Here is a 13970-nt window from a genome sequence, read left to right as displayed (position 1 = left end):
GTGCCCAGTTTCTACATTATACTCTTCCGTGTCACCTAAATTCTTCCAGAGGTCATGACAGGGAGGCTATAAGAGTTCAATGGCATCTTTATTCCTGGGTCTACACAGCAAGCTCCAGGCTAGCTAGAGCTTTATAGTGAGACCCTGTCTCACCCAATACCCAAAGTGGGAGGCATGGCCAGGTGTGGTCACACCTGTAGACCCAGCACTTAGGAAACAGAGGAGACTCATGAGTTTGAAGCCAGCCTGGATACACAGAGAACACAATACTTGGCCCTAGTAAACATTCAATAGGTTAACAATTGGCCTTTGTATTCAGTTAAACGCTACTTATTATAATATATTGGAGGCCACTGTTTGCAGTGAGCTCCTACACTAACTGGCCAACAAGGCAGAATTACTCATGTTGAAATTCTATACCACCAAACTAAGACCAAATCGTTTATATTCCGAATAATCAGCAATGGAGGGAGATAATAGCCAAATCTCCAGCCTGGCCAGTTTTAGCTGTAAGTCCCTCTGATTTAACTTTCTCTCTCTCTCTCTCTCTCTCTCTCTCTCTCTCTCTCTCTCTCTCTCTCTCTCTCTCTCTCTCTCCCAATCCTCCTGTTTCTGCCTCCAGAGTGCTGGGACCACTGGCCTATATCACCACGCTTGACTTATGGGGACTTTTGAGATTGGTCTTACTCTAGGTCCAGGCTGGCTTCAAACCCATGACAATCCTCCTGCCTCAACTTGCTGATTCCAGCTTGGATCATGAATTTATTTATTGCCATATTGGGAACTGAACCCAGGACTCTATGCATGCTAGCAAGTGCTATTCTGCTGAAGCATATCTTCAGACCTAATGAATTTTTTTAATTACATTTATTTATTTACCTGGGGTGTATGTGTGTTTGTGCATGTGTTAGGTGTTAGAGGAAAGCTTGTAGGATGGCTAAAGTGGTTAGGAGTGTATCTTCCAGAGGACCTGAGTTCAATTCCTAACACCCATGTCAGGCAGCTCACAGGTGACTGTAATTCCGGCCCAGGGCATCTGGCGCCCTCTTTTGGTCCCCATAGGCACCTGCACATGTGATATACATGGACACATACATGCAGACACATAGATAAGGAATTTAATAACCATACAAGAGGACTAAAGCATTTCTATTTTGAGCGATCTTCCTTATTAAGATTTCAGAAGTGAGGGGGAAATTAGCATTTTATTGACCCCCAGATGGTGTCCTCTGGGCTTTACAGGGATTACATTGCTGGCTGCTCAAGTCCATGAGGTAGTACTATACAAATCCCATCACACAAACAAGCAACCTGAGGCACAAACGAAACATGGGACAACAGGATTCAAACTTAGACACACAGCTTTCCTTCAGAGTTAGTAGCCGTCCCCACTTCCCATTCTAGGTGCTGCCCCCCATAGGATGGAAGATGATGACATGCACATATACATATTGCTGCTTCTTCCACAGATTCCGTGCATACAGAGAGCTGGAAATTCCATTGACACAGCTGTACTTGTGTGGAGGTCATAGGACTCTGTGATAGGGGATAAAATTTGGGGGGTTGGTTTTCTCCTTCCCCTGTGAGTTCCAAGGGTGGCACTAACTCAGATTGCCAGGGCTACACAGCGAGCCCTTTCCCCTGACTTTTGCTGGCTCCCCTGATATTTTGCTGGCTCAGATTTTTTTAAATGTGTGTGTGTGTGTGTGTGTGTGTGTGCGCGCGCGCGCATACACGCGCGCGTGCGTGCATGCGCCTGTACATGTTTGAGTTTGCATGTGGAAGTCAGAGTTTAATATCCAGTTTCTTCCTCAATAATTTTCCACACTTATTTTCACTTTTTAGTCTCACTAGGAAGGCCTTTTATGGAACTCACTATGTAGAAGAGGCTGGCCTCGAACTCACAGAGATGCACCAGCTTCTGGGTGCATCTCTGTGATTAAAGGCTGGGATTAAAGGTGTGTGCCATAGCTTCCAGTCTATTTTTGGAAGCTAGAGCTTTCATGGAACCTGAAGCCCAGTAGTTTGTTCTGATGACCCTCTAGCCCCACCCCCTTCAGCACTGGGATTACAAATCCTGCACAACTTCTTCTAGCATTTTTATGCAGGTGCTGGGGATAAGCTCAGGTCTTTGTGCCTTCCTGGCTGAGCCATTGTCCCACCTCCTATAACTGTAATTTATTTTTTCCTTGTTTAGCACCTGGGATAGACATGCTCCACCACTGAGATCATCCCCAGCTCCCTTTGGGGTTTTGTATTATTATTGTTTTTTAGCTAGCCTCTCTAGCCTCTAGCCACAGCCTCCACAGTGCTAGGACAATAGGTATTTCCTTGTATGACTTTCTAGTATGATTTGATGACGAACTAGCCTTCCTGAAAATTCTCGGTAAAGCTGTGCAGTGGTGGTGCACGCCTTTAATCCCAGCACTCGGGAGGCAGAGGCAGGAGGATCTCTGTGAGTTCAAGGCCAGCCTGATCTACAGAGTGAGTTCCAGGACAGGCTCCAAAACTATACAATACAGAGAAACCCTGTATTAAAAAACCAATTAATAATAATAATAACAAAGGGATAGAGTGTCAGGCTACAGACATGAAAGGAGGCTGTAGAAGGACTCACATTCTTATGGCTGGGACTTATTGTATTTATATATTTATATCACTTAGGAAAGGTTTGGCTGTAACAAACCCCTGACTGGCACTGTCTGAGATAACCTGTTACATTGTAGTTGGACAGAGCATGGTAGGGCAAGCCACGGGCATGGTGCTCTCCACAGTTTAGGAGGGTCTGCTGGACCCAGTACTGTCCCTCTCTTCTGCTCCCCTCCACTCAAGTCTTGGCTCCCATGTGTGCTCTCCTCCTGGTGTCCAAACGGCTGCCACAGACCCAGGCAGCAAAACCAGACATGCTCTTTGTAGTGCAAACTATAGAAACATCACCCTGTACTGAGAATTTTTTTTTTTTTCTGAGACAGGATTTCTCTGTATTGTTTCTGGAACCTGTCCTGGAACTAGCTCTGTAGACCAGGCTGGCCTTGAACTCACAACCATACGCCTGCCGGGGCTAAAGGCATGTGCCACCAACGACCAGCTGTATGTATTTATTATGAGCTTTATTGTTTTACTATTTTATCACCTGCTCCTGCTGGGTACCCCGGTCTGGGCTGGAACTCTCAAGCCTCCTGCCTCAGCTCTGATTACAGGCTCGTGCTACTGCACCTGGCTGATGGCGTCTTTTGGAGTAGTTGTTATGGTTACCGTTTGGCAGACACAGAGTCTCAGAAGTCGAGTGACTGTTCAAATGCGTGGGCAGGACATAGCCTGATTACAGGGCACACCCAAGAAGATCAGCTCCAGAGCCTAAGGCCGTCAGTAAGCAGACCGCACAGCATCACCATGAGACTATGCTGAGTAGCATCTCTCACGGGACTTGGATTTTATGCTCATATCCTGGATTAGTTCCTTGCCTGCTAAGCCAGTGAGGGAGACGCTGACCTATCCCCGGGCTTTCCCCCACAAATATAACCCACAGACACCTGAGAAGGGACAATTTCTTCTTCTGACCTTTCTTCCAGGAAGCCCACCGGGACATTTCAGGTCCATTCCTCAGTCCTAACTACTCCGCCTCTTCCAGTGCCTGTTGAGGTTTGTCCCTGCCAAGGGACAAGTCTACCTCACTGGCCGGTGAACAGGGTCCGACAAACCACTTGTACTATTACTACGTGACTGGCACAGGACAGCAGAAGGGCAGACCTGAAGGCTGTGGACGAGTTCGGATTCCCTTTGCAGCAGACAGCTGGGGATGCCAACGTTCAGGATGGGGAAGTCATTTGGCCAAGATGGAGCCACCAACACAGTGACTGACATGAGTTCCAGGCCCAGAGCCCAGAAGAACCAAGAACTGATGTGTGACCGATGCTACCAAAGAGAATGTGACACAAAACAACACATGAAGTCAACCACGGAGTCAGAATGCCCCAATGGTCAGAGGAGGAGAAGAAAGGAGAGGAGAGGAAAGAGAATGCGACTGTGGCCGTTCCCTGAGGAGCAGGGGACAGGGAAGGAGAGCAGCCACTCCTCCCCTCCCAGTGGAGGGCTGCGAAGACAGGACAGCGAGTATGGGCAACCCTGTTGGTGTACTCTCGTCACATGCGGCCCAGAGCCCAGGCCAGGTGTGTCCAGGTTGAAAGCACCTGCCCAGCTACCTGGGGATGGAGGCGTAGTTAGCATGGGAGCCGGCAGAGAGATGCTGGTGCAGATCTGTCCGGGTGTCCAGAATGTCCACCTGATCGTCCTCATCCTGGCTGAGGTTGGCAGGGTCCGGGTTGGGCAGCAAGATAAGTTCAGTGAGGCCATGGAGGTCAGACACATGGTGGAAAGTCTGCAGCACCAGCACCATGGCAACCAGGCCCAGGAAGAGGTATGCTGTTGGCATGGAGAGGGGAGATAAGGAGATGGCAGGGTGATGGGTCAGCTTCGGGCCCAGACTCTGGGGCAGGGACGTGGTCTTACAGGTCTTACAGCTCCCCGGGACAGCTGGGTGGCTCTTGGGACCCCTTTCCCACCCTTTAGGACAGGGCCATTGATTTCTTCCTGAGAACCCCCCACTGCCAGCCCGCAGATGCCCAGATGGTCCAGCTCACCTGTGACAAGCACCTTGTAGAGGGCCCGGTAAGGCTGGCCCGGGGCTTCCCCAGGCACATAGTCCCCGAGGCCAATGGTGGACAGAGAGATGAAGCAGAAGTAGAAAGCATCCAGAAAGCTCCAGGCTTCCTCAAGGTAGGCGAAGACCGCAGCTGGCACCAGGAAGAAGACAGCCACTATGACCAGCAGCAGGGCCACCAGGTGCCAGCGGGCTGCCCGCTGGGGGTGCCACCCCCAACGCAAGCTCAGCCAGGACAGGGGTGCATGGGTGAGCACCAGTGACAGGCGCTGGGCCGAGGCAGTCAGAAGTAGCATGGTGATGGGCACGCCCAGGAGCGCAAAGATGATGGAGAAGGCTTTGCCTGCGTCTGTCAGTGGGGTGGTGTAGCCATAGCCTGTGGGGAGAGGAGTCCTCCTGCACACTGGTACCTCCACAGCCTGAGGCCGGAGTCTCTCCCAACCCCTCTGCACGCCGGTGTAAGGTGTAAAGGACCCCGCCCACTTTTGCTCTTTGCTTTCTTTGCTCTTTCTAGCTCCTCTCTTTCTCTCTCTCTCTCTCTCTCTCTCTCTCTCTCTCCTCTGCTCCCCTTTCCTGTTCCTGGTGTCTCTATGTCTCTTCCCTTCCCCCTCACTCCCCTTTCCAAATAAACTCCTCATTCAGGCTCTATCTGCCTGGCGTATTATTCCCTCCGCCTCCGTCACCCTCACCTGCCATGGAACCTGCTATGCTCTCCCACGTGGTCCCTTACCTTGGGACCCCATGCAGGACCACCCCTTTCTTCAGCTTTCTCCTACAACTGTAACAAAAGAACAGCAGTCTCCACTGCTGACACTGCCATCCAAGAACTATGGTTTCTTTTGAAGCCCAGAGAAAATCCCATAAGTAAACAAATAAACCCTGTGGACGCATCCCAGTGCATTTGCTTTGAGTTACTCTTTGTTTTGTTTTTCCCCCACCCCCCGCCCCCATCCCGAGACCCGAGACAGGGTTTCTCTGTGTAACAGCCCTGGCTGTCCTGGAACTTGCTTTGTAGACTAGGCTGGCCTCAAACTCGCTCAGATTCATGTGCCCCTGCCTCCTGAGTGCTGGTATTAAAGGGGTGAGTCACCACGGCCCAGCAGGGAAGAGGGTTTAATGTTGATTGACTCTTTGAACTGGTGATGGTGGAGTCTAATGTGAGTGAGGCCCCAAGCTTCAGGGAGATGGTGGAAAGAACATTCTTAAGCCAAACTTAGTAAGATTGTGTTTTTGCCTTTTAAAATGTTATTATTACTATTATTATTATTACATGTATTTTGGGAGTCTGGAGAGATAACTGAACAGTTTAAAAGTACTTGCTTGCTTTAGCAAAGGACCCGAGTTGAATTCTCAGCACCCACATAGTGGTTCAACACCATCTGTAACTTCAATTCTAGGGGGTCCTGGCCTCAAACTCACAGAGATCTGCCTCCCTCTATCTCTTGGTTGCTGGAATTAAAGGCATGAACAATACAGCCTGGCAAGAATCCACCCTCTTCTGACCTCCCTGGACACCAGGCATGCATGTGGTGTACATACATACATGCAGGCAAACTCTCATAAAATAACAAATCTATAAAATTAAAAATAATAAAGTTTAAATTACGTGTATTTTGTTTTTGTTTCGTTTATTTGTTTGTTTGTTTTTGTTTTTCGAGACAGGGTTTCTCTGTATTGTTTTCAAGCCTGTCCTGGCACTCATTCTGTAGACCAGGCTGGCGTCGAACTCACAGAGATCCATCTGCCTGCCTCTGCCTCCCGAGTGCTGGGTTTAAAGGCGTGTGCCACCAACGTCTGGCTTTTTTGCTTTCTGGGTTTTTTTGTTTTTTTGGTAATTACATGTATTTTTAAGTTACACTTATGTGTGTTATTATATGGCTGCTGTACCAACAACACACCGAAACTCATGACCTCCCTGTCATCTTCCTTAGGTGCTGGGGTCACAGGCATGCAACCACATCTGGGCTTTTTGGAAGTTTTCAATTAGTGTATAGTAATTGTATAACATAATGGGTTTTATTATGGCTTTTTCTAACATGTATTTAACAACTTTTTTTCTCTTTCGGGGGCTGGGTTTCATCCTGGATGGACTTAAACTCATAGCAATCCACCTGCTTCAGACTTTAAAACTTATTTTCATTTTATGTGTATATGTGTGTTCCTGAATGTATGTGTGTGTACCGCATGCAGGAGTCGGTGGAGGTCAGAGGGAGACCAGATCCCTTGGAACTGCAGTTATAGACGGTTGTGAGCTGCTTTGAGCGTGCTCAGAACGGAATCTGAGGCCTCTGCAAGAAGAGCTAAGCGCCCTTAACCACATTATCTCCAGCCCCTGCATCAGTCTCCTGAGTGCTGAGGTTGCTAGTGTCTGCCTCCAGGGCCAGCATTATCGTGCGCTGCCTGTCACCCTTTCTTCCCACCCCCCTCTCCTCTACCTTATCTTGATTGTTTCATTTTAGATTTGAGTAATCTTCCATCGCTGGCCCTGTGGTGTGCTGTTTTGATATAGTCAAGTGTTGAGTTGTTTTAGGACACACACACACACACACACACACACACACACACCATGTCCCTTCCTGGTGACTTCTCCAAAGGAGCTCTACTGCTGGCTGAGCCAAACTGTTGCCCTGGTGTATCCTAGACAGGTGCTCTACAACTGAACCCCACACCCCTTTTACTTCCTAGTTTGAGGCAGGATCCCACTAAATCTCCCATGCAGGCCTTGCCATTGGGATTCTCCTTCATCAGCCTCCTGGTAGCTGGGACTACAAGCCTGTCCCACCAGGCCTGGCCATATTATCTTTTTTGCATGCCAAGCTATATGCATGAGCCCTAAAACAGAACTTCCTTGTTTCTACTAACTGTACAGGCTGGCTTTCAGAGCTGACCTCAAAAGAGCTGCACAGTTTGGTGGAACCAAAATCTCAGAGCAGAGCAGGGGGAAACAGACCACTGGGCTCTGGATTTTAAACTAGGGGACCCATCCCCAGGGACAGAAGGAACTAGATGTTTCCACAAGCTCCATCAGAACCAAGGTACCCAATATAGACTATTTCACCAGAACTGGTTGGAACCACTCAGCCTGCTCTTTCTCCTTCTGCCTAGATTCCTTAGCGACTAGAATCATGGAAACAGATCTTCAGTGCCTCTCTGTCTGAAGCTGAGGCCCAGAGAAGCTGCCCAAGTTGCACATGATCACATGGCTAGGACGGTGTACAACACTGTGACACGCATTTTTAGTTCCTAGCACTCCAGAGGCAGAAGCAGTGGGATTGCCACAAGTTCTAGTCCATCCAAAGCTACATAGTGAGACCCGGCCTTAAAAAAAAAAAAAAAAAAAAAAAAAAAAGACAGACAGACAATAAATGGTAGCTTCCACACGAGGCTGTTTTGTTGACTGAGTTCGGTTAAGTCCCTTGTCGTGCAGGTGGCTGTGCAGCTGCTCAGCCGGGCTGTGCCTGCAGCATGCCTGCCTCCCCCCACTTGTCTACCAGTGCCAGAAGTCAGAATCTGGGAGGAGAGAGAGGGAGAGAGAGAGGTGTCTGCTTCCACACTGCCCCCCAGGGAAGTCCAAAGCAGGTCAGGCCAGCTCAGGAAGCTGGGGACAGCTAGCCTCGGGGAGATGGCTTTCATTCTTTTCTGCCAAGAGTCACCTGGCCCTGTTGCCAGTGACCTCAGTTTGCTAGTCACACACAGTGAGGGCCCCCGAATGGGGGACAAAAGCCACCCAGGATTCTGTGATACTGTCAGCTAGAGACACAGGATGGCTCCGCCTCTTCCCTGTTTCAGGTCATCTCACAGCCTGGGAGGGGGCTGTAGAGCAGAGCCTGGCTTCACAGAGGGGTTTCCCGGGCCTGCCGTGTGAGGATGGAAGGGACTTTCTAAGAGGAACCTCCCAGGGTTCTTAAGGGCTGGGGGTTACAGGTAGGGGTGGGTCCTACCTGAATGGCTCTCAGAGAAAGGTCAGCAGAGTGCTAGTATTTGTGTATGGGTGGTGTACATTTGATTTTATTTGGTGTGGCGTATGAATGTATGTGCACAGGTGTGTCTGTTCAGGCAGAGGCCAGAGGAGGGCGTCTGAGGTCCTGCACACTCCCTCTTTAGCTTATTCCCTCGAGCAGGGTCTCTCACGGGACCAGAAGCACCTCCCTGGGTCTCTGCCCCAGTGCTGGGGTCACAGGCTTGCACAGCCATGCTCAGCGTTTACAGGAGTACTGGGGTTCTCAGGGGCACACTCCTCCCCACGGACTCTTCTCCCTCGCCCCGCTTTGCTCGGTCAAGACAGGGCCTCACGTAGTCCAGGCTGGTTCTCTCGCTCTGCTTCCAACTCCTAAGCACTGAAGTGTTATACCACCATGCCCAGCTGGGGAGTTCATAACCTTAAAGCAAGACCGGGGTCCTGGCTTAAAATGAGATCTTGCGGTCCTGGTTCCACAGAAATGAGGAACAGGTGCCAGCTGATTTCATCTGGATTGGGTGAGGCGCTCTCAAGAAGCCAGAGCTCCTGCGCCAAGGGTAAACAAAGAGAGTGTTGAGGTAGACATTGCTAAGGTCCTTGCTGCTGGGTGTCAAGGGTAGAGTGGGCAATGCTCTCGGGGGTGGGGGACGACCCCCTGTCACAGAGGGCCTGGAATGTCCCAGGTACAGACACTGGCCTGTCTCAAGCTGGGGCAGGGTTGGGAGGGCAAGAGAAGTCCCAGCTGTGGGGTGTGGAGGAGGTCCAGGCCCAGGGCATCCCCCTGCTTGGAAAGTCCACAGTGAGCATTCTGGCCATCTGGGGGAGAATTGGCAGCAAGTGCAGTGAGTCAAGTCTTCGGATTGTGATTTGGGGCAGGGATTTGTTCTCGCTGAGCAGGGTCCCAGTCTGGAGAAGGGAATGGGAGTCCCATTCACAGGGTTAGGGGTTATGTTTTTGTAGTACTGAGGACTCAGGACCTCAGACGTGCTAGGCAAGCATTCTGCTGCTGAGCGACATCTCAACCCTCCTCACTACGAATTGGATGAGACCTCCATGGCCAGTCTTAGTCCAGGGCTAGCGGTTTTGCTGGAGGTAGTTTGGGTAGGAGTCTCACCTTTGGGGGTGGATTCAAGCTGGGCAGCCAATGATTCTTCCTGGAGGACACTCTGAGTTTGTTCCCTCTTTTTGTTTTGTTTGGTTTGGTTTTTCCAGACAGGGTTTCTCTGTGGCTTTGGAGCCTGTCCTGGAACTCGCTCTGTAGACTGGGCTGGCCTCAAACTCACAGAGATCTGCCTGCCTCTGCCTCCCGAGTGCTAGGATTAAAGGTGTGCACCACCACCACCACCCAGCCGAGTTTGTTCCTGTCTTAATTCCAGCTGCTGATCCAGGAATACTGAGCTGGAATGGAAGAACTTTGAGAAATCCTAGCAATACAGGGGAGGTGGGAAGATGGGCGGAGTCCTGTGTTAGCCTGGGAAATACGAGGACAGGAGAGGAATGGGTGTCTTTGGTCCGGGGCTTGATGGGAGATGTCATTCTATATATGTTTCTCACACTGGTTAATGAATAAAGCACTGTTGGTCAATAGGAAAGGAAGATAGGAGGGACTAGGAGACAAGGAGGAGAGGGGAAGTAGTAAGTAAGGAGTCAACATGGAGAGTCTGGAGAGAACAGAACCGCCATTCCTCCGCTCTCGGTAAGACCACGTGGAAATACATAGAAATGGGTTAATACTTAAGACAGAGCTAGCCGATAAGAAACAAGTAACAGGCCAACAGTATAATAGCAAATACAGAGTCTCTGTGCATTAATTGGGGCTGGCGCGGCAGGGCAGAAAAACCGTATTCCTTACAGGGGCTCTTTCTGGAGAGCACACAAAGGCGAAAGGATTCCAGAAGTGGTCTCAGGTCTCCTAGAGGACTGGCCTCCAGTGGGGTGCCCTGAGATTACTGGGAGTATGCATAAGGGGCTGAGTTCAATCCCCAGCCCTGCATCTCAGTGTTCCCTGGGAAACTAAGTTCAGGAGGAAGTTGAAGCGGGCTGTTCCAGGAAGGACCTATCTGGACTCGGGAGACAAGGCTGGAAGAGATGGTTGCGCCAACTCTGATGTGGATACAGCCCTTAGGGTCAGAGACCCAAGGAAGGTCCCAGGCCCTTGCCAATTATGGACGATAACCCTAGGCCAAGAGGTTAAGACGAGTGAAGCCAGGCCTGGTGGCCACACCTGTAATCTTGGCATTTTAGGAGGCTGAGACAGGGAGATGAAGTTCCAGACCAGCCCGGGCTCCAATGGGAGGTACTATCTCAAGATCAAACATACAAAAGGCATCAGAGGGGACCCAGATGTTGTAAGAAAAGTTATTATGAGGGGGCCCCTACTCCGAGGGAACTGGGGTGTTTACTACTGGAGAGGAAGACTTGCCTTGCACCGGGGATTGTCCAAAAGCGGCAGCTGGAGCAAGAGTGGGTCTGTTTCCATGTTGGAATGGGGGTGGTTCTGAAAGGGTGCCGAGCCCCGAGACGATCTGGATGAAGGTGTGTCTTGTAGGAGGACCCAGACAGACTCTGGTTAGGGAGTGGGAGGATGGCACTCACTTACCCACGGTGGTGACCAGAGTGCTGGCGAAAAAGAGCGCCGAGGCGAAGTCCCAGGCGGCGTCCGAAGCATTGGCGGGTCCCGAGGCGTTGGCCAGCACTGCGCGCCCCAGCCGGCCGGCCGCCAGCACCCGCTCCACGAAGGCGTCCAGGGCGGGCGCCGCCACGCACGGGCTGTGCCGCAGCAGCTGCTCCCGCAGCGTCCCCAGCTCTGCCCGCAGCCGGGCTTCGTGGGGCCGCTCCAGCTGAGCCACCAGCAGTGCGCCTAGCGCCAGGTACCCGGCGTAGATGGCCAGGGCGCAGGCCAGGAGCGCGCCCCGCCGCATGGTGCCCGCACAGCCCCGCCACCCGCTGACGTGGCCCCCGCCGGCCCACCGCCCGCGGTCTGCTTTTAGTTCCGGGAGCTCCAGGCGCCGCCACCGACGCCCCGAAGAGGAAGAGGCGAAAGGGGAGGAGCGGGGCTGGCGGAACGCCCCGCTACTGGGAAACTGAGGCACGCCCAAACACCAGGTGTGGAGACAGGACCCGGGAGGGTGGAGCCCGACGCTCCCGGATCTGGGAGACTGAAGGGATGGGAAGGGTGGCGGAGTTCTCTTTACTGCCTGAAGTTGCTTCCAACTCTGCACTCCGCGGGAGTCGCGGCTTCTCAACTCAGAACTGAAATCTCCTCGGGAGTGGGGGCTTCTGCCTATAATCTTGGCACTGGGGAGGCTGAGGCAGGACTTCTCCAAGTTCCTGGCCAACCTGGGGTAAAGTGAGACCAGCCTTTAGCATCTCCAGTGGTGTGCTGGGTCGGCACTCGGATGTGAAAGAAGGAAGTAGTTTGTGGGGCAGGAGTCGTGATGATTTGGGAACAACTGATCAGGAGTCAGGAGACATTGTTGGAAAGGACTGCAAGACAATGTCTCAAAACAACAAGAACAAAACCTGAAAAACTAATAGATAGCTTTTGTTGCGGCTCACCCTTTCATTCCAGCACTCAGCAGGCAGGGACAGAAGCAGGTATATCTCTAGGAGTTGAGGTCAACCTGGTCTACATAGTAAGTTCCGTAATTACATAGTATGGCCCTGTCTGAAAAACCAAACAAACACAAAGCACAAAAAGCAAAGCAAACAAAACAACAACAAAACCCTAAAAGATGAACGAATAAACTTCTGGTGAGGTGTGGGTGGCTTACACTTAGCATCTGGGAAAAAGAATGCACTGTCATCACCTTCAGGCCAACTTGGGCTACCTAGTGAATATGTCTCAAAAAAGGTGGGTGAAATGGCTGGAGAGGTGGTTGAGTGTTTAAGAGCATTAGCTGCCTTTGCAGAGGACCTGGGTTCGATCCCTTCCCAGCATTCACACTCTGCATCCCAAGGGTCTCCAGGGAATCCCGTGCCCACCAAGGGTCTCCAGGGAATCCCGTGCCCACTTCGGCCTCCTCAGACATCAGGCACACACATGCAGGCAAAACACCCATACACACAGAAACAAACTAACACATATATTTATATATAAAATCATGGATAGCTCCTAGGGGCCCCTCCCCTGATAGGGATACAGACCCAGGGGCTGAGATGTTCCTATGTATATTTAAATTTTAAAGGTGGGGGAGCTGTGTATAGCAAGACTCTGTCTGCAAAACAACAACAAACTAGTAAGTAGCCTAGTGGGTGGCGCATGCCCTTAATCCTGGCACTTGGGAGGCAGAGGCAGATGGAGCTCTATCTGAGGCCAGCCTGCTCTACAGAGTGAGTTCCAGGACAGCCGATGCTACAGGGTGAGATACTGTATTGAAAAGAAGTAGGTAAAAATAAAAGAATGGCCTCCCCACAGATCTCTCTTTACAGCCTGAACTGGGTGCCCTCCTTACAGCTGTGTAGAGGGCAGACCAGAGTCCTGCCCACAACCAGACCACAGCTCAGATATATATAACAGCTCTATTTATAAAACTGTGGTAATTCTTGGGGCAGAGCCCAATTTGGGGCTCTGTCTATAGGAAGAGATGCCTGACAATAAAGACAGTAACAGTAGCTACAGTGTTTCAGGGTTCAGTTAGGTCCTGTGTATGTACGCCTTTTATTGAATGCTCAACACTCCCAGGTGATTCCCAATAAACAGATAAGAAAACTAAGGCTTAAAAAACGGTGTACTCACCAACAAGGCTGAAGAACTGACAGCTATCCCTGGGACTCTTACGATGAAGGGGCGACTCCTGTAAGCTGCTCTCTGTCTTCCACAGGTACTCCCACGCCCAAAACTCACACACACGTGTATACATGCCTACACATCATACACAAACACACACAAAATGGAGAGCAAGGCAGGGGTGATGGTGCGTGTCTGTAATCTTACGACTCAGGAGGCAGAAAGGTTGGAAGTTTAAGATCATCCTCAGGTGCATAGGGGGTTCAGTGTTATTTAACTATGTAAGGATATGTTTAACTATGTAAGGATATGTTGCCTTTGTCTGCCTTGCAGAATAATTGTTTTAACCATGTAAAGATACGTTGCATTTTTTTTTGATGTAATGTATTTAATTATATAAAGATGTGTTTGCATTTGTTTATGCTGCATTTGTTTAACTATGTAAAGATGTGTTGATGTTTTACCTTGCCTTCCTAAGGCACTGGATTGGTCTAATAAAAAGCTGAATGGCTTAGCCAGGTGGTGGTGGATGCCTTTAATCCCAGTACTCAGGAGGCAGAGGCAGGCGGATCTCAGTGAGTTCAAGGTCAGACTGGTCTACATAGTGAGTTCCAGGACAGCCA

The 13970-nt window shown here is 50.6% G+C and overlaps 1 protein-coding gene across 1 annotated transcript; it reads right to left on the bottom strand.

Moving 5' to 3' along the window:
* Window positions 1–1102: 1102 nt before the first annotated feature.
* On the bottom strand, window positions 1103–11766 carry Kcnk6 (potassium two pore domain channel subfamily K member 6). The gene is made up of 3 exons (XM_051207258.1): window positions 11218–11766; window positions 4641–5036; window positions 1103–4422 (listed from the first exon to the last, which is right to left on the bottom strand). Exons 1-3 carry the CDS (start codon window positions 11537–11539, stop codon window positions 4199–4201), a joined length of 942 nt encoding a protein of 313 aa, XP_051063215.1. The 5' UTR covers window positions 11540–11766; the 3' UTR covers window positions 1103–4198.
* Between the last annotated feature and the right edge of the window lie 2204 nt (window positions 11767–13970).

The sequence above is a fragment of the Phodopus roborovskii genome, unplaced genomic scaffold (genome assembly GCF_943737965.1).
Source record: "Phodopus roborovskii unplaced genomic scaffold, PHOROB, whole genome shotgun sequence".
NCBI lineage: Eukaryota > Metazoa > Chordata > Mammalia > Rodentia > Cricetidae > Phodopus > Phodopus roborovskii.
The sequence above is the reverse complement of the archived record's forward strand: the minus strand, read 5'-3'. Positions and strand labels throughout refer to the sequence as shown.